The 21,791-nt window shown below is 40.5% G+C and overlaps 1 protein-coding gene across 13 annotated transcripts in view; it reads left to right on the top strand.

Moving 5' to 3' along the window:
• The window catches only part of LOC106785468 (CUGBP Elav-like family member 4), a 490,380-nt gene that overhangs the window by 429,538 nt on the left and 39,051 nt on the right, over window positions 1-21,791 (top strand). For 10 of the 13 annotated variants that reach the window (XM_014745976.1, XM_014745975.1, XM_014745978.1 and 7 more), the window contains one exon: window positions 6,065-6,190. In XM_014745976.1, the coding sequence (XP_014601462.1) occupies window positions 6,065-6,190 (126 nt within the window). Of the gene's footprint in view, window positions 1-1,935; window positions 2,008-6,064; window positions 6,191-21,791 lie in introns of all 13 variants that reach the window. The other 3 variants (XM_014745979.1, XM_014745981.1, XM_014745980.1) reach the window with 1 other exon arrangement.

Genomic DNA, 21,791 nt, shown 5'->3' with positions numbered 1-21,791 from the left:
AAATTTGTATAGGAAAGAAAAAAATAAAAATGAAGTATGAAAGTTCGTACCGTGAAAGTGACACTTTTATTGAAGCGATTTTTCGCAGGAGTCTTGAGAAGTAAATGGAATTAAGTCTACACGGAGAGAAACAGATTTGAGAAATACGTATCTCACGTGAAAGTTGGTTGAAGTCTGGCCGGGCTGGAGTTCTCCAACTGGATAAGGGTGAAGTGGGAGCTGTACCGAAGCTAGTTGAACAAGTAGATAAGTTTCGATCCCTCGGCGAGCCACCTTACCTCCATCGCCATCACTCGTCTTACTACCTTTGTAGAGATAAACGTATCCTGAGATATCAGGAGCCTTGGCTGGTACCTTCATTGCTGGTAAGCTAACTTTGGGTTAGCCAATGTGACGTAAATTTCTCTTACACGATCGATGGAAATATCTTTGGTGTATTTTTGAAAAATCCATATTTTTAACCTTATAACAATGTAAAATAATTTTAACATACTAAAATTGTAAAATATTATACGCAATGTTTTTTTATTATTAATTAAGAAAAGAGAGAGGTCAAAAATTTGATTCGTTTTATTAAATATAAATCCTGACACGATTCATTCATTCACAGAAACCACAAAGAACAATAAGATTGAATACGAAGTTCTTGATACACGAATGAAATACAATACTTTCTTTATTCGTCGTCCAATTCGTAAGAAGATAAATTCTTCGTAGAAGGTTAATTTCTCAGTCGACTCAACAAGACCATCAGAAAGAAAGTCTTTGAGAGTGGAACGTTAACAGTCAGCTCTAAAGCGACAAAGCTTCAATTCTTGGGTCCCCACGGTGTCCTGACGCGACAATGAGAAGGAACGAATGGTTCGCTGAAAAGTACCCGAGGCTAACGGAAGGAGAATCTTCGCTTGTAAGGAATGGCGGTGAGGACGGTTAAAGGGGTGGTAGTGCTGGTGGTGGTGGTGGTGGTGGTGGTGGTGGTGGTGGTGGTGGTTGGTGGTTGGTGGACGGTTTAAGGGACGACCCTGTGGAAAAGCTGCTGGAGAAGTTAACGGAGAAGGGGTAAAATGATGTGGGCTGGCGGATGGGACATGAAGTATGAGGAAGAATCCAGAGAAAGCGGAGATGCAACGAGGCTGCAAGTCAGGCGAGAATCTAATTTCCCGAGACAAATCCTTAAATGTGCCCTAGAGCAGCTTGGTTGGAAGGCGCGAGTCGGTAGAAGGAACCTCATGGAATGAGCTCTCGCATCTAACATCCGCGACTACAACTACTACTACTACTAATACTACTACTACTACTACGACAACGACTATGACGACGACGACGACGACGACGACGACCTTTAACTCGGTTCACCAATTTTACATCTCCATAACCTCCGCGAGAACGGGTCATTAAGCTCATTCACGCGCAGGATGCGGTATACCGACGAAGGAAGTTGCGACCCTCGATATCGAGGTACAATAATGAAAGGGATGAGAGAGTTTATCAGGACTCTCTATTTTTTATTCATATTCTTGAGGTTTCTTACTCCATCTTTTTTCGGTAATAATTCTTCAACTTTTTGACGAAGAAGCGTTAAGAAACAAAAGGTTTTATATTTTGATTGTATTATACATTACGATGATAGAAAGAAATATGAATAATTGTGAATTGTTTATTTAATATTCTAGAAAACATATACTTGTATTTCTTAATATATCATACATTTGAATAATCTAATAGCGGAAGAACCAAAGTACCGGGTTGCGCGTCCCTGATGCAACTGCGTCGGGGAATAAAAAGTACAAAAGTACGAAAGAACGAAAGAAAGAACGAAAGAACGAAAGAACGAGCGAACGAGAGAACGAACGAACGAACGAACGAACGAATGAAGAAGAATCGTATAAATTTGTTCGGCCCAATGCCATTTCTTTATTCTGTTCTGTATTCCAGAGTGCATGATGGACGACGGGAGCGCCTGTGCCATCTTCTGGAAGTAGGAGGCACCGGTGGCAGCCGCTGAAGGTAACTTCGACTTCCAGGAGATAGCTAGCTTCCTTCCAGTACCTCTATTCTTCTTCTCCGCAAATCGGCAGAAAGAGAGAGTCCCCTTCTCTCTTCTGAAAAGAGAAAGAAAAAAAAAGTGAACGAAAAGCGAGAAGCGAATCTTCCTTAACTTCGTCGCGCCATCACCGCTGATTCAGCCTAGCACAGAGCCCGCTGCAAAGTTCATTTTGCTGCTCGCTAGTGTTCGACCCACCACATTTTTCGCCCTTCCTTTTACAGATCCTCTCTCCCAGCCCCTACCTACCACCTTCTCTATCTTTCTCTATCTCTATCTCTCTCTCTTCCCCCTTTCTTACACCACATGTCTTTCCTTTCTGCTTCAGCCACGAACGATCCTATTTCCCGACATACATCCAACCGATATATGCGTTAGAGATATATATCCATCCTCGAAAGAGGCAGAATCCAAATTGCAAACGCCGCACGGAAAAATTTGTCGCAAGGAAATAGTAGAGAGAGATCCTCCTTTTTGGCTAAATCCATTGGTGAGCCGTCTGACGAGAAAGACCCTTCAGCGTCAGCATAAAGTAAATCGATTCTTCCTAATCAGCTTTCCAAATTATTGACCAAGAATCGAATCGACCATACTTCCGATCCCGTTCGCTCTTCCGTCTTTCTCCTCGTCCTTTTCTTTTTTTCGCAATATCCTCCCTCATCCTTCTTCTATTTTACTTTTTTTTCTTCTTCTTCTTCTTTTTTATTGATCACACCTGAACGCGCTTCCAACTTCGATATCGCGTTGCAATCTGGAATCCCCCCCCCCCGTACTACATCTTCCCGCTCTCACGCACCGTCCATTGCCATATTCCTTTCTCTCTCTCTCTCTCTCTCTCTCTCTCTTACTTGTTTCATCCAGCACGATAGACATCATTATAGAAGAAAAGGTATTATGGACAGTGTGTTGTACGTAAACCCACGTGCGTGACTGATACCTGTAGCCGTAAACTTGTCGTCTGTTTCTTTTCTCCTTTTTTGTATTACGCACACTCGTTATCACACTATTAAAGTCTTGTTACGACGCGACGTGAGTGAACGCTTTTAGAATGCCATAAATTCCCCTCGTCGCTGTATGAATTAACGCGAATAACCACGCGAATAATGGTTAGAATAAGCATAAAATATAGTTTGCAAAATGAGACTTACGTTTTTTCAAGATAATTTTCCTTCCTTTATCTCTTTTCCCTCTCTCTTTTTATCTTCCCCTCACTCTCTCTCTCTCTCTCTCTCTCTCTCTCTCTCTCTCTCTCTCTCTCGTGCTTCTTCTCTTTCCGATCGTACGGCGACGATAAAAACTTTTTCCTCCCCTCTTATCTTTTTCTATTTCTTCGTACTTTAACCAATGGTCGTTCGTACTACATGTTACCGTACTCCTTTAAGCTCCTCTTTCGATTCCAAGTCTCGATACTACCATCATCATCATCATTATCATCTTCATATTCACTATTACCAAACCCCCCCTTAATCGTGTGCCACATATACATGTATATTTTATGTATTTACACTATACGTATAATAACATAATGCATATACATTGAATATATACGTATATATGCGTCTCTTATACCTTTATATATAATTGCTCTTTACAGCTGTGACCATTAAAATAGTGGCTCGCTCGTTGGATGTGTTGTCTCGTTCGTTGTCGATGTGTTTTTTATCACCTTTGTACATATTTTCTGATTATGATGTGAGCTACATTTATATATCTTACTGTAATTAGATTTGATTCTTTATCAACAATTTTTTACTACCACCACTCATCCGTATCCGATCACTCAACGTTACTCCTATGGCTGTTAAAAACTGTCATATCAAACCCACCCCTCACCCCTTAATCAATCTTATTCTTACGGTTTCCTTTTTTACATCTCTCGTTCACACACACATACTCACATAAAACACACATATTACACACATATTACACATATATCCTACACTCATCCTTCATCCAACGACAGTCTGTTTTGTCGAGAACGTTCTAAACCGAGAGGATACCGTTTAGGTGCAGATATTTCTAAAGACACGTTGATCTTGTTTGAACGAAAATCTAACAGAAGATGATGATTGTCGATAAACAACGGATTCCAAAATTTAGTTTACTATCGTATTACAAATTTTACGTCCAAATTCATTCGAGGGGGTTCACCAGATCGATAGGAAGAAAGCCAAGTACTGGATCAAGAGAAGTCGTGGCAATTAAGTCTATTCGACTATCGGCATTCCTTTAAATTTGAACGAACGAACGCACACAAAACCACGCTTACGTTTAATAATTGTCAGACTCACGAACAACCATCCCGATGGATGGCATTCGTCATGAATGTGTAACGGGTAAAAGGAATTCGTTGGTATTCTATCGAATAGGCTTAATTGAAAAATTCTCAGCGAAAATGTTGCTACGAACTAAATTTTACGGACAAAGTAAAGAACAACGAATACGAGTTCTTTTTCTATGATTTGGATTATAAAAAAAAAGAAGATAAAAAAGAAAAATAATAAATTATAATCATCCTGACTTCTGGTGATCACCCCCCCTATATATCACAAGATACGAAAGACATTACGAAAGAGATCGGCTGTTGACAAATTTTATTATCCAATAAAAAGAACTATCGGAAAATCTAATTAGGCTAATTGTATACGCGATTTGATAGAAAAAAAAAACAAACAAAAGTAAACTACAAGCAATAAATAATGGGCAAAACAACTTAGAAAAAATACGAATCTGATTTTCGATAATTATTTTCATACAGCTTAGAAATAGCTGCAGATTATCGTAAATATTTTAATGTCACGTAATGAGTGTTGAGTGTAACCTTCTAATATAAAAGGTATGCCTCGGCACCAATAACGGCATTCTCCTCGATGATTTCGTCCTCGAAGATTCCAAGTTAAATCGTTCGCATGATCATTCTTACGCGATATATTAGGTTTTATTAAATTAAATCATTACAAAACAACGACTCGCTGCCATCGTCGAGAATGCCGTAAATATGTAGTTACGTTCTTTTACTTTTTTTTTTACGTTTTATGTTCGACCCCAGGTTTTTTACGCGATCCCCGTTTTTTCTCCACCTATTTCTTCGGCTTGTGATGTAGGTCGTAGATTGATATTGGTTAATTGGATTATTTTTCTGTCTCCTTTACTGTTAATAAATTCTTATAATTATTATAATAATAATAATTATTATTATTATTAATATTATTATTATTATTTTTAATATTATTGTTAAATATGTACATTATATCGTTAATTATTATTATTATTATTATTATTTTAATATTATTCTATCTAATTATTATCATTTTTCGGCAGGAACGTTCAAATTTGAAACGAGGCGGAATTCCCTGACAGAACGGCTCTATCATTAACATCCAATTTTTACCATTTCCAATCTGACTGATGGCTAATTAAATTGAAGAACTGTCTTTTGTGCCGATAAAATGAATATCATGAGGTAATATATGTATTATGTATGCTCTACCAGGGTAACCGCCGATTTTCATTAAAAGGAAGGAATTTAAATCAAATTTGAATTTTCCTCGTACTATTATATGTTACCGTTTATCATTATCACGCATTAATACACACGCAGCCTTCCACGCTGTCTCAGATGGATACGTTTACCGCGATTGTAAGCTAATGTAAACGTACGCATCGGTTTAGAGATCGTTAATTATTATTATTATTATTATTATTATTACGTGTCTTCCACAACACGGATGTGTTTTTATTACATTTTGTATTACCCTACCTCCTTCCCCCTTAGGATGGTGGATGCTGGTGTAACCGTGTAACTTTGTCGTTCTCGGTGTTAGCCGCAAGATATTCTCTTTTGACGCCTATTTTTAAAGCACAAAAAGATATCAATTAACCTTACTATTCCCCCCACCAACCAAACCCCCCTTCAACCCCTGTTTTTTTTACACGCAAGCTTGGAAAGTAACTAACATCACTCTTTTGTACTTTTTTCTGTTTTCTCTAACTTTCGACAACTCGGCCAACAACCCGCAGACAGAAAGCTGTTCGTGGGAATGCTCAGCAAGCAACAAACTGAAGACGATGTCCGACAATTGTTCGCTGCCTTCGGCACAATAGAGGAGTGCACCATCCTCCGTGGTCCAGACGGTAGCAGCAAAGGTGAGTTTTATATATTTTCTTTTATTTTTTCTTATTTATTATTTCATTACACTCTGTCTGTGATTTCATTTAGTATTTGAGTAAGATTCGTACAACCTACGTCATCGATAGTAAGTTAATCAATAATAATTGTACATCAGTTTCAATGCAACTATGATGCAAATTAGTTGCATCCTCGCGTGCTCGAGTCAGACTCGTGTTTTCTTGCAGGAAAAAAAGGACCTTTCTCTATCTACAAAGTCTAAGTTTTAAATTAAAATACGAGAAAAGATTTCGCAAGAACTGGTATTTCTCTCTCTCTCTCTCTCTCTCTCTCTCTCTCTCTCTCTCTCTCTCTCTCACTCCTATTAGTTCGTTAAGAAGGAGAAGCGTTTTCTCGTGCGCGTTCAAACTGGTGATGAGCTGCGAAACTCATAATCCCTCCCCGCGGACGTGTTTTTCTGGAGGTCCATCGAACGACGAGAAAGGTGAAGGAAGAATAAGAAGAAGAATAAGAATAAGAAGAAGAAGAAAATGAAGAAGAAGAAAAAGGATTCTCGAGGGTGCACCTTCTCTCCGCTCTTTTGGCAAAGGACGAAGAGCAAACCGAGACTGCGAAATTAATCACGAGATGCTCCGGTAAGGAAAAAACGCAAGAGAGTAAGCGCACATCAAAAGAAGCAATTGCCTCGGTGCTAGCAAGAAGAAAAGAGAGGGAGAGAGAGTTGGTAAGTGAGTGTTGAAAGAAAGAGGATAGCCATTTAGACCGTCGTACCGATGAGTAAGCAACGACTACCAGCGGGCAAGTTGAAAAAAAAGTATAATCGGTCTGGCATTTGGATATTTGCTCGCGCTCCTCCAAACAGCCTCTTTCCTGCGTACTTGTAGAAATAAAGGAAAAAAGATTTTTACTTAAAGTGAGAGAGGGAGAGGAAAAGAGAGTACGAAGAAGCTGATTTTATATGGTGACGGGGGTAAGGAAGCTCACTCGGAAAGGACAGGAAGGGCAATAATTTCCGCTGGACGAGGCAGGGAAATTTAAATATTTTCATTCAAAAATGAAGACCGCGAGTAATGGGATGCCGGTCGGGTCGGACGTGCTTTCAAGGAGTTTGCGAAAAACTGACGACGAGGAATAGAAGACTCGAAGAAAATGAGAGAAGAGCGAGATGGAAGGAAAGAAGGTAGGGTTGGGTAGGGATAAAGGAAAGAGCAAGACGAAAAGAGAGGAGTAGTAGTAGTAAAGAAGGAAAAGAGCATGGGGTAGGAGGGTATGGTACGGCATGGGATTGGGCGGGGCAGAGGCGCGAATGTAATTAAATTCCACTTTGAAGTGAAACTCACTTTCAGCAGTTAATAAGATTTTGATTCGTAGTCGGTGGTGACGTAACGCGCGGCGCCGATCGGGCGCTTGACAGGTAACAACTACGATTCGCGGCCCTTCAAATAGAGAAAGAGAGAGTGAGAGAGAGAGAGAGAGAGAGAAAGTAAACGCGTCTAGGTACTCGTAATCACGATTAAAATCTCCGAAGGACGTTAAGAATCGTTTAGAAATTCGTTTGAGAACTATTTCCGATCGCTTTAATGTCCCCGACAGTGTTCTTGTATGAGAAGAGAAGCCAAAGTAGTTGGAACTTTGTTCTATAGAGGTTTGTCTTTTGAAAATAGTTGAAAGCCAAAGGATACCGTAGTAACATCGAGGCAACTCCTGTCTCCTGTCAAGAAGAAATTAACACGGAACTAACCCCACGGTACCTCCCCCAGGAACAACCTTGATCGCTTATTCCGTGCAACTCCGCATACGCATAAAGCTTCGCGTCCTCGAGTCCACGATCCTGAACATATAACCTCACCCAGATGGAAACTTTCCGAACACGCTTCATCACCACTTCGCCGGCGAGTTTCATAACTAGCTAATCCGAACTGTAATAGAGAGATCAGGGAAGGGCTGGCGCGCGCGCGTGACTGCTTTATATACGCGGCGCCCTTTCCGCAACTTCAAATTACCTACGCTAAGGAGATATCGCTTTCCTAAATCTTATTTCAGATCATCCGTTAGTTAAGCATCAGGATCAGTAAGTTGTCTCTTCTCACTTTCTCTTACACTCTCTCATTTGTTATATATAAAACGTTTCAAACGATGGGAGAGAGAGAGAGATAGACAGAATTATGACCTATCAAAATTACAGCCATTCCCAAAGCCCGTTGTTCGCAATCCTGTTTCCAACTTTGTCAGTTCGATAAAGCGATTTGGGAAAGGGAACCCGTAAAAGTAGCGCCGGTAACGAGGAGTTTAAGAACACGATTCGAATGGACCTAACGTTAATAAGAGGTGTCGCGGAGGATTATTCGAAGGGGAAACTTTCTCTCTGCCATGAGGGATGAACGAGAGAGAGAGAGAGAGAGAGAGAGAATGAACCATCGGGGAGAGCTATACCGTCAAACTTTTCCTTTAACTCGATTTCTCAATCGTATAATCTTGCTTTAGGTTAGCTGTATCATCGGGATCTAGTACTACTTATCATTCACCTCTACTTTCTTGGATTTTTATTTCATTAAATATTCCTCGCGCTCTCTCTCTCTCTCTCTCGGTCTCTCAAAGATAAACTATCGCAAAAAAAAAATTAGTCGTTCATTAAAAGATCTTTTCTCAACCATTGAAAATATTACGATAAGCGCAGAAATTGTTTGAAATTCATTCGATGCCAGTGTAAAATCGTAGTACCTTGAAGTTAGATGAAAACCTTGTTGCAATGGGGGAGAAAAGTTCTTCTTCCTGTGTACGAGAAGCGTTACATACCTTTGCCAGGAAGTTCGAAAGGTGGCGGAAGACTTCTCGGTAACGAGGAGTTTAAGAAAGGAATGGTAAGTCCTTGGATACAAAGATGGTAGAAAGAGGTTTTCCTCCTCCTCCACAAGGCCCTCCCCACCTCTCATCGTCCTCCTTCTCATCGTCGTCTTCGTCGTCGTCGTCGTCGTCGTCGTCGTCGTCGTCGTAGTAACGCTCTACATTCCCTTGGCAAGTAACGACAAGGCTCTTCGTCCAATTATTTTTCCCTCGGTTCGAAACATTTCAACGCCACTTCAACGAACGAACTCGTTCTATTCTCGTTGTCGTGCAATTCCTTACTGCCTTCGTCCTACCCCTCTTTCCCTTTCTCTGTCTTTCTCTCTCTCTTTCTCATTTTCTTTATACTTTTTCACATACTCACGTTAGTAAAAAAGCTCGCGCTAAAAGAAAGAATGAAAGAATGAAAGAAAGGGAAAAAGACTTCTAGCATGGACCACGAATCCGCATTATTTCAATTGCGCGAACGGCAATAATTCACTGTGCTAAGAAGATTATAAAATGTTTATGAATAATGGAACGAAATATTATTCGGAGGCAAGCCTCGAGGGTCCCGCAGGAGTGCGAGGAGGAAGAGGGTCGCAGGACGAAGTAACACCACGGACAATGGCAAAAGCACCCTGGTTCGCTTTTTCTTCCTCTCCTTTCTCTCCCTTTCTCTCCCACCCTTTCTTTTGGTCTTTTTCTCCTCAAACAGAGCTTTCAAGGTATATTTGTGTGGTTCGCGTGGTTCTACGCAAAGTATGAAGAACGTTGAACGAAGTAGAAGCGAAAACGTTAGAGAGGGAACGATTCTATGCATTAACTTGTAATAATATTGCAATCCACCATTACTCTAGCCCCTTTTTCGTGAAAGATGGAACGTGTTGCTTTGTTACTCCGTGCTACTCTGTACTGTGTAGAGCTCAGTCATTCCCGGGAGACGCGTTACGTAACTTTCGCGTTCCTTTAAACCGTTTAAAGGCCTTCCAATAGGCATTTCGACGTGCATCCTTAAGCTCCCTTTTTTTTTACAAAACTATAACATCGCATTAAATTTTACCCCAACCCCTTATTTCTTGTGTCTTTATTTTTCTAAAAGACTATTTGAAAAATCGACGAATAATCGAGGCGACCCTTTAATGCATTAGAATCATCGATGATGCGAAAGGAATGCGATCTGTATGAAAGGATGGAATTGGTAGCGTAGACGAATAAGCGCCGATACATTCGAGACGCGAATCCTGGGTTTGCAAGTGACAGCACCGAGATTAATCATCGATAACCAGCGCCCATATAATACTCCCTCATAAAATGCTAGAGTGAGGAAATTATTGACTCGTACATCCCGTCAGCAATACCATCGAGGGGGATATTCCACCGTCATCTGTCTGTATTGTGCCGACGCGTTCGAAATCGACTGCGTTTTAGAACTGTTATCTCGATCATTCGAAATACAGCTCGAATTTTTTACAGCTGCATATCTCTCTCTCTCTCTCTCTCTCCCTTTTTGTATACGTGCACCTATATCTCGCTATCTCTTTTTTTTTGCCAATCACCAATTTCACAAGCAACTTCATTGCACGTACGATCTGTATGAATCAGTTTCGTCATGAATTGTATAACGATTTCCTATTTTTTTTCTTTTTTATCAATTTCTTGTTTTTTTTTCCAAATTTCTCTCACAAACAGAATATTTCAATTTTTATCCAACTTCTGGAATATATATTCCTTTCCACTTGATTATTTCATTATTTCATTTGTCTTTCATTAAACGCATGAACAGCGAAATGTAATATATGAAAAGCGGCGGGAGTAAGGGATGAAAAAAAAATGAAGGTTTGATATTAATGTTTTCACAGCGACAAAAAGAAGAAGAAGAAGAAGTAAAGGAGATAAAGTAGGAAGAAAAGAAAAGAAAAGAAAAGAAAAGAAAAGAAAAGAAATAAAAAAACAAAACCTTATTAGGTTGTTCGCACTGCAGGACCAGCAGCAGCTCCACGTTCACCTCGAAGCTCAATGGTAGTTGTGGTGGTGCGATGGTGGGTGGGTGGTGGGTGGAGTAGAGAGAAAGAGGGAGTTGGAAGCTCTCAATATGTCCGACCTAATCCTCTCCCAGAGGACTGTACGTCCCCTCTACGCCCCCTGTACGCCCCCTCTATGTCCCCTCAACGTCCCCTCTAGGTTCCCTCTACTGTGCGCTTTACTTTGCAATACGTAGGTACAAACATTTCGAGGCCAGCTGCGCCACGGGATTTAGGAGCTGAGCGATTAATAAATGCTTCGTAGGACGAGCAAGTAGCGGGATCTCTCCGACAGGAGCTCGACGAGACTCCTGGTGATTTACCGTCTAGATTTCGCGTGTCTGCATTCAAGTTACCCGCCGTCTCTGGATTTCCGACGATCTTCGCGGTAGGTTGTTCGCTTTGATTTAACGTCGCCGATATGAAACGTCCGCGGCGGGGGAAAGAGAATGGGGAGAGGAGAACTATTTTCTAATAAGAACTTACACTCTAACTCCATAGTTACACAGATTTCATACTGGAATATATATATACGTATTTAACTTTACCGACACATACCAATCATATTGTTAAACGAAAAACAATAAGCATCGATGAACGATGATAGTTGTTATCGATGAAAATTACACGTACAAAAGTGGAAAACGCAAATAACGAATCGCGTGAGTGTGATACTTTCTATTTTATTGCATTAGGGTATATCTCGACGATCGAACATCACAATTGTTACTTGTTAGAGTCACGCTATGCTTGTAAATTCGATAAGTATCGCATGATACGTCTTATTTGAAAATTAATAATCGCGTGAAGTTTAATTTAAAAAAGAGATTTAATTACGCAAATGAAATAATTTGAAAAAAAAGTGTAAAAGTTGCATCGATAACTAGGAAAGATCCTTATCGTTGTCTCTTTAAGAATGTAAATCGCGAACGTTTCGGTATCCAAGGAAGGAAGTTGAATCCTTTTGTTCGCATGACTTAGACCACCGAACGACGAAGGAAGGGTAGACTATTGTGGTTGGGAAAGGAAAGATTTACCGTTCTTATATTAATGCGATTACCGGTCTTGCTAGAAAGGGCCTCGCGAAAACGGCAAAGGACTTCGCCTTCTTCTTTCTCGACTCTTGCTTGGCTCTCGTACTTCCGATATTCTTACTCGTCCAGAGGAAGGCGCTTTCAACGGTAAAGACCTTTCAAGACGTTGAGAAAAGGGAAAAGAAAGGAAAAAGAAACAGAAGAGAGAGAAAGAAATGGTTGGAAAAGCGAAGAAAGTAAACGAAAGAAGAAGAGAGATGTATAGGATCTTTTTCTTCTTCAGTATAGGTTCCCTTCTATCGGCTTCCATACGACAGCTTTTGCCCGTCAACCGTAAATACTCCATATTGGCCATAAACCTTTACATTCGTGCATTACCCATCCTGATTTGACATGTTCCACAGACCCGTAAAGCTCGTCGTTCTGTGTGTTATCGAATAACCAACGGGCAATGGTAGTAGGTGGCTTAACAGGACTCCTCTTCTCCTCTACAGTCATGCTACTGTTCTTCTCACCCTTAAATCTTCTTTCCATCGTCCTCCTTTCATCTACGATGACTTCAATGTTTCGCTAACGGTGATTCTAAGACGAGATCCATTATTGAGTACTCTATATATAATTTTCTAATATTTATAACGTATACTCAAAATTATTTATTATTTTCAATAATTAACATTTATGAATCGTTACTAAAGTGCTAAAGATTTTTCAAAAACTTTGCTTTGCTCTAACCAGCTGCAACATTGTTAACAAAAACTCTAGCTTTCGATATAACTAAAATTGTATTCGCGACGATAGTTACAACAGCCATCGCAGGTTCCACGAACCTTCAACAATCCGAATCCTGTTTCGAATTTAATGGCTGCGTGTCTTTGAACTGATTTACTTTCGCTCGTAAAAATGGACGATTTAACGGCACGAACCGCTTCGTAGGTTCGTCGTTTTCGCATTGACTTGGCTTGACGCGACTGCAACACCTTGTCGCACAACACCAAGCACAGATTCGATAACATCCTCACGGATATTGTCAGCGGATTCAATTCGCTCTGGTTATTGCGTTATATTTATAGGATTTCTATTTCCTTCTCTGTCTGTCTGTCTATATCTCTGGTTATACGGCTTTATTTCACTGGCGAATGACGCTATTTTCTACCCATGTCGCGATATATTATGCGCCTCACGCTGTAACCTGCTAACGCACGAATAATGATCAGTTTGATCATTTCGCGGAACGGCCAGATTGTTTTTAATATTCGGCTTTTATACACTTAGAAGAAGGAACTTATATGTTCCGCTTCGATATTCATAGAATACGTATTTTAAATTTTTCAAATGAAATTTTGTATGTTACTCGTATCGCGGTGGGGGGTTGGTCGGGAGAAGGTAAAACGTAATATAAAATAATAACTATTTTGATCATAATATAAAATATCCGTCCAACCTATAAAATTCAAAAACTGAACGTTCCATGGTAGGAAAAGAGAGAGAGAGAGAGAAAAAAAAGACAAAGACAAAAAGTAATTAGCTACGTGACATAGAAGAAGGGTCTCTTGGAAAAAGTTGTTGTCGGTGGACTTTTTCCATAACCGGCGGACACTTCTCTCGTCGTACGGGGGAAGTAAACGAAAAAATGTAGCTTTACCGACTAGAGAAGATGGTATCGTCTTCATGGAGAACAATATACCTGCAACTACCGAGGGGGAAGATAGGGAGAAAAAGAGAAGTCGAAACACACAAAGGTCGTAACGCTACGCATCCTCAACGATGATAATGATGTTATTAATAATGGTAACCGCCGTTGCAATGTACTTCGCGAGAAGTCCGCGCAAGCCATTAGGAAGGAAACGACACTTCTGTGGCTTTACAGGGGCCGAACGTTACAGCCATGTGCCACGGTACTACGTTAGAAATTTAATAATCCATTACTGCTGTATCCAGCGGCACCACTTCGTGTGACCATTGCCGCCAGCGGTGGTATGCCATCGCAACGACCACGTCATAATCATAACACCAACATTTTTTCTTTTTATTTTGGCTATTTCCCTCCCGCGCTCCCTCTCCTTTCACCTTTTGTGTATTCCGACGAAAAATTCGCGCCGTGTTTCGTTCGACTCGAATGAATCGAATTCGACAAATTCCGGGATCATTTGGGACATCTTTTTGGCAGACACTTATTTTCTTGAATCATTTGATTTTTATTTCCTATTCTCTATATAATTTTGATAAAGAGAAAAAACTTTGATCTTGACTCCTTTTCGGATTGCGTATAATACCGTGTCGCGCTAATGTATTTATGTAATCGATAAGAGACACGCGATCCACTTTCAAGATTTTCACGGTGCCGTGTCGAGCATCGAAAATCCATAAACCATCCTCCAGTCTACGGTACAAGTTTAATAATCCACATCGTATCCGTCCTAGTAGAAACGTGACCGTTGCCGGATGACGGGCATAGCAACGACCACCTCGTAATCGTAACGAAGAGTTTTACAGGGCGTTTTGCTGCACCAGCCTCTGACTCCGCCCTTTCCTGCCCACACCCTCCCGTCAACCCCCTTTCTCTTTTTCCCTCGGTCTCTCACCCATTTTTCCTGCGACCGATATACTGGCGGCCATAATGCACTACAAAACTCGTTACGATGGAATACGACTGTATGTTTATCGTGTAATGGAAAATCTAATACTCTTCGGTGAGTGTCGAACGATCCTTCTTGCTTGCTGAGGTTATATGAAAACTCTTCGACATTAGGCTTTTACGCGAGAAAATATTTTCACGAAGCAGGCTTATCGAAAAGCAATTCGATCGTGGTTATCGTGTGATAATCTGCGACCTCTCCCACCTCGTTCGGAACGTTACAACGAATAGAAGCAAGGTATTAACCTCGTACCACCACCCCGCTAATAATATAACTCCTTTCTCGTTTGTACGCAAGCGGAAAAATTTAGATCTTTCTATAAAAAAAAAAAAATACAACTTTTTAAAAATATCTCATTTCTCAACGTAGGAACTTTTAAATGAAAATTTATCGAAGCGAAAGCTTATTCTTTTCTCTGACCTATCCCAAATTGCTTTTTGAAAACTTCTTATTAGTTATCTAACGTAGCAGTCGAGAAATGAGCTTTCAATAAAACTATTTTGAAATCATATAGGAGCAGATAATTGATAGACAAACAATGTATCTTCGAATATAACTCGTCTCGACATCGTTATGGAATATGTACTTACCTATAGATGGATGGCTGGACATATAGACGAACAAATAGACAAGCGTACGAATACATAGATCGATTGATAGATAGATATGAGTAGATACATACATGCATGAATACATAGATGGATAAATATGAAATGAGAAATGCATGAAACGTTGAAGTAAGGCAAAAACAACAAAAAAAAATAAAAGACCGAGAGACCTACACAATTTCACTAACAACGTATACCAGTTGGTATATACCTACGTATACTGCAAATGCGAAATACATACATACTTTCGTTTATAAAGGCTTGTAGAGTTACTCCCTCTCTCTCTCTCTCTCTCTCTCTCTCTCTCTCTCTCTCTCTTTCTCTTTCATGTCCCTCTGCAAATTCTCGCGTGCATGGGATGTGAGACGAGCGTGCGAGAGTGACACGTGCGCGTGCATACAAGTATATCGAGAGACCGTATGGCCGACGAAGCTCGATCTCATAAGCCCCCGGGGCGTCACAATAATTATAAAACTACGGGCAACGTTCGTTCGAAAGCCCTTCGGACCGTGGACGGACGCTCGAACGGACGGGCAAACCCCAAAACTGCTGCCCCGAAGCTTTCGACCACCACCACCAGCACCAGCATTGGTACAACCATCGCCACTAGTACCACTACCATCACGACCGCTACAACCACCAATACGGATACACGGTCAACAGTCCAACTACTACCACCATCGTCGTCCTAGCTTTAAATTCACGTTCTCTCTTTCGCCGTTTCTTTATCCTTCACTGTATACTCCCCCGCGGCACATTTTTTGCCGGTCCCAGCCCGTTTCTACACTCGCTTCGCGTACTTCCGCCGTTTATGATAACTCCTATATGTGCGCAACTCTGTTTGCGCGCTCGCTCGCGCGAACCCAAAGTCCGACCACTTTTCAAAGAGATGACGATTTTCCCAAATATCTCTCTTTCTCTTTCTTTCTTTCTTTCTATGCGCGCGCGATAGCGCATTCGTGCTCTACCATCAGAGAAAGAGAGAGAAAGAAGTATTTTAATGAAAAACAAGTCTTGTGTGAAATTCAAAGGCTTTTTATTCCGATATTATTTCTAACGTCGAGAGATGGAATTTTAGTCAGACTTTTAGATATACATGTTCTACATATATATATATATATAGTTAATGTCGACGAGTTCTTGCTACGAGTACGAGGATAGAAATAGAATGATAAAAGGAGAGCCTTATCATTTTATTTCAAAGTTTTCATCGCGATCGGCCGACGTAACTGAAATTCTTGTCACGTAGAGAGTCGCACGATAGAGAACACCTAGAAAGTGCGCTCTTTAAGATCGTACTCGCGATCGTTCGTCGGGCGAGAAGAACACGAAGAGCCTCCGAAATTACAGCAACTCGTAAAATGTGGGGAGTAGAGACATAGACACGTACATGTATATGTATATGTATGTATTTTGCTTACATTGAAAAAGCGCAAGCAGGGAAGGAGACAGGTGGCGATGGTTCGTTCGCATTTACGTGAAACAAACAACGTAGTTGGTACTAGTCGGTAGTAGTACCCGTGATTGCATGGAAATTCTATTAGGTACATGCTGTACCTACTCGCGTAAGCGCGCGCATGCACGATCGAGCATCCGAGCGAGCGAGCGAGGAAATTGTGGTTTTAATTCTCGGTGCTAAATTAGAAGGGGATAAACAAGTATTAACATTCCTACAGCAGAAAATGCTTGCCTTTCGACTCTGTACCTCTTTTACTGTAGTAGTCGAGACGAGAGAAAGGGAAGGTCGAGTTCGTAAAAAATGAGAGAAGCGATGGCTGCAGGAGAAGAGAGGAAAAGGATGAGGGATAGGGATGAGGTATAGGGATGAGGGATAGGGATGGGAAAGGGGTGGCTGCAAAGTCAAAACGTAATACGATTAACGGACATTAAATTGGAATAGCCCTTTTGGGGATTCGCGGCTTCTCGCATCGACGACTCGGCTGAGCATTCTCTCTCTCTCTCTTTCTCTCTCTTTTTAACTTGCCTCTTTTTTACATTCCCTCTTTTCCCCTCTCTTTCTGTACATCCCCGGTTAGTCTTTCCTCTGGTAGTACCTGAGCGATGAAAAAAAAATCGTATTTCCTCTCCAACGCTGACTAGAGCGGAAACCTTGACGGGGTAGTGTTCGTTCGTTCGTTCGGGGAGGCTTGCTCGGTGAAAAACGCATCCACGTCCGTAAATTTCATTTTACTACGGTGGATGGCGATGGTAGTGCTGATTTATCGGCCCGCCGAAATGGATAATTTCTCTTCAAGTTTCGATGGCACACGAGCGAACGCTTTCCGGATATTTAAGGGGTACACCTACGACGACGGCGTGCTCCTGCATGAGAGTATTATGTGCAACCTACCTGGGGAATATTCATCTTGACGAAGATATATGAGAATATTTGGCAGATATAATGGGGGAGTATACGTAAGAAGCGTTTGAGATAACTTCGATCGGCGAATAGAAGAGATATTAAACTGAAAACGAAGGTACGAGGGATTAGGAGAATACCTTGAGAATATCAAACTTTCTTTTTTTACTTTCCTCAAAATGTCATTTAATATCGATTCGTTCGAGATAAAGAAGGAAAAGTGAGAAAGAGAATAATAATAAAAATAAATTTTACAAACTCATTCCCGTTCTGAACATTTCTCAAGAAAATATTCTCAAAGATACTCGTTTGATTCATCTAATTTATCATCTTCATACATTTGCTAATATTTTATATCTTCTCACGGAAATCATCGATTCACCTATCACATCCGAGAATAATTAACGAACGATAAAAAAGATTGACGTATTTCATGTTCCTATCTGGAGATTCTCTCTCCCTTTCTCTCTCACTCGCTCCATCATTAGTATCTCAATCAATATATCCTCCCTTGTACAACCAGATATTAAATAACACACGTTTAATGAATATTTGGACGATAAAATGTAAATTAAGCGCGATATTAACACGAAAATTTGATACGGTAAATTAATATCCTGAACGAGGGTGGAAATTGGAACGGAACTGTAAAATATTTATTCGTCTATGTGCCGCAATCTCTTTTCCTTCCTCTCTCTTTCTCTCTCTTTCACTATTTAATTCGCAGAAATACATAGAAACAATTAGATGGCTATCAAAAAGAGTTTTCATCTAAATATTTTTGTCCAGGTTGAGTAATATTGGACAAATTTTTTTGTTAAAATTGTTCGACACACACTATAAGAAGAATCTACATAATCGTACTTCATCTTCATTCGAATTGGTTTATACGTTCCCTCTCTCTCTCTCTCTCTCTCTCTCTCTCTCTCTCTCTCTCTCTCTCTCTCTTTTCATATCTTTTCCTCGAACAATTTTATTCAAATATTAATTCTTGACACACTCCCGACGATGGCGAGTTGATGAATGAATGACTCTAATATTCACGTTAAATATAGGCTTTGGGTGTGTACGTAGATAAAGGAGAATCTCTCAATCATAATATCGCGCGTTATGGGAAGAGAGAAAACGATTACGGTAAGAAAAATAAAAAAAGGAAGGGAAATCAGATGGGACCAAAGCGACGTGACATGGACACGAATAGTGCCATTAATATTACATACTAAGCGCGTTTCTTTTTTATTTTTTTCCCCCTTTTAGCCTAGGCCGTCGTATTTTAACAAGAACCTTGACAATTTCGCCACAGTAGTTATCTTATTGTTAGTTCACGAAATTCAACCTTCATATATACCACCACTCCCTCGCTTTAAATTTCCTCGATAAATTTTCGAATAATTTCGTGCACGTATTTTTCTGTTTTTAATTCGTTGAAACATCGGCTAATCGACTGATCCAAATTGATTACAACGGAAAATATAGAATTTTGTTTGCTCTACACTTACGCTTTATTACAAATCCGATCTTTATGGGAATATTTTTGTTCTCATAAAATCTCTCTTGACTTTGAGAAAAAAAAGTCGATTTCTTTTACATTCGACCTAGAGCCATCACAGCAACTCTCTCTCGTCTTATCTGAACTTCCAAAGAAGTCGGGAGTCTGCCTCCTTTTCGTACGTGATGGCGCAGAAATGGCGAAGGGATGAGAAGTGGAAGGGTGGTTCTTATATGAAGCAGACTTAGCTAGTGGGAGTAGAGAGAAAGAGAAAGAGAAAGCGTATCGCAACTCGGCAGGCTTTTCTCTCGCAAGCGAGGCTCACCCGGGGCTTTGTCTAATCAGTAGTTGGTCGTCCTAAAAAAGGAGGATCGCCATTTTTCGAGGGCAATGACACGTTCCCCGTTGTGACGCAAGTTCAGGATAGTAGCGAAGGACGCCATGAAGACGAAGGGACTCCAAAAGGAAAATCAATGTCGTGAATGAGCTTCGAACGTAGCAGCGCCGTTGGCCCGGCATATACTATCGCTTAGGGTGCCTCTGTTGTTAGGGGTGAATTCCGTGCCACGTAAGCACCGTCTATAGGGTGACTTAGAAATGCGTAACAAACCGACGCGGTCTACGTCCAAACGACATCCCAAAGCGAATATTATTTCAAGGATTCATGGCTTTTATCATAAAATTGCTTTATCCCTATTGTTCATCGAGCGTATCGAATATGACGTGAATTTCCAATACATTCAATTCCCCTGGAGAACCTTTTCGAGAGTTTCGTATTTTTTGTTGTTCTTGTCAAAACTAATTCGAATCACGTTCCGGTGCAATTTACAGGCATGAATTACACAGAGCTTGCTGTGATCGATTTAATATCAAACGATTGATTAAACGTCAACTTCATTTTAGTTCGCAGTGATTATACATCGACAAACCATAATCGAATTTCACATTTAGTTGTTTTAATTGAAGAGAATAATGAGAAAATAATGGTGGGGGCTGATGAGAAAAAGTCTAATTTCATTTTTAAGGACCAGAGAATACACGACTCGTCCGCAACTTTTCCACGTACTCATTATTCCTACGGCGTTACGTCACCGAAATAGTATATTTTAATGGCGGTGTATATATGTTTCCCTTCGGTACATCCGCCACCAGTAGAGCGGGCTGAAGTAGGGACAGTAACCAGTGACGTAGAGGCCGACATTGTTCTTTTGTCCGTCATGCCAGTCGCATTGTTAACGAATCAATAAGACCGGACCTCATTGTCGCGTCCGTTTCAACCGCACGGACGCGCGTGTTACAGACGTGTTTCGCGCGCTTGTTGTGGCCATGTCACGCGTGCGTTTCGCGAAAAAGCAAAATGTGTCAACGGCCCTGAGGTTGCACAATGACACTGTACTCATATTCCCTCTCTCTCTCTCTCTCTCTCTATCTTTCTCTCTACAAATCAGCTGAAACTGTTTTTTCTCGCGAAACTTCTATTAAACGCATGCGTTCGTTCCGGAATTGTTAGCCAATGTACTTCAATAATAATGGATATAGATACAAATTGATTAGAATTATTAATAAACTATAAAGTTATAACAATTAATTCATTACAACAAAAGAAAAGAAAAGAAAAGATATCATTCGGATTTGGGAGAAGTTTTTGAATAGTGTGGACATTAGCTTGAAATCTATTTACAGAGAAATAAGATAATGATAAAAAGAATAAGGGTAGTTGAGAAAGATGGAAGAAGGAAGAAGAAGAAAGCCACCGTCTTTTCCACATCCGCATGTGAAGGCACGGGGTTGTGAAAGGCAAGGGTAGGCCGACCGACCCTCTTCTTCTCTCTTTCCCTCTCTCATCGGTTCAACCCCTAAATGGCACCTTGCCAAGTGTGCTTACACCCTCTCTTGCACATGTAGGCATCTCCTCCACACTCTGTCTCTTTCTCCCTTGCCCGCGCGACACGCACGCCAGGTCCCATTGAATGCTCCGTATACACGCACCGCACGCAGCTCTGCACACAATGCTAGCAAACACTTTGCATTCGTAAACACGCGTAAACAACAACGGCGGTTTCACACCTAAGGTACAACCAGTACTATAACTGTGCTCCCGACAAACATGCTTCGACGCCTTTTTCGTCTGCAACTCCCTTGTTAATTATTTCTTCGTTGTAATGAACCATTCAAATTAACGTTAGTTTTTTCTTTTTTTATAACGGGTAACATTAGTTTTTCAAAATAATTTTCACTTTGTCTTCTCCGATTTAGTGACCATAGAAACTACGTCAAAGAGAAAGAGAGAGAGAGAGAGAGACAGAGAGACAAGCAATTAGTCAAGAGAGAGTAAATATTGTACCAACAATAAGATCTACAACTATCGTTTATATCCCAAGTTGATTTCACTTCTAGCTTTATTGATAGACGAACTGCAGATCGAACTGTTACGGATGGATACAATTCCCTTTGCCGTCATTTGATGTTGGTTTCCCGATGAAGTCCTGCGATTATTATTGAGTCAATAAGTAAGAGTCAATATATGAGAGGCTAACTGAAATTCCTACTACGTTACTTCGGAGAGTAATTGTGCAGTCGACCATACTTCTGAGTAAATTACAAACTTTTGAGAAGTTTGACGATTTCTGTTCTGTCTGAATTTT

Source organism: Polistes canadensis, unplaced genomic scaffold (genome assembly GCF_001313835.1).
Source record: "Polistes canadensis isolate GaletaPanama2010 unplaced genomic scaffold, ASM131383v1 scaffold_51, whole genome shotgun sequence".
NCBI lineage: Eukaryota > Metazoa > Arthropoda > Insecta > Hymenoptera > Vespidae > Polistes > Polistes canadensis.
Note: the sequence above shows the minus strand (reverse complement) of the source record. Positions and strands in the feature narration are given on the sequence as shown.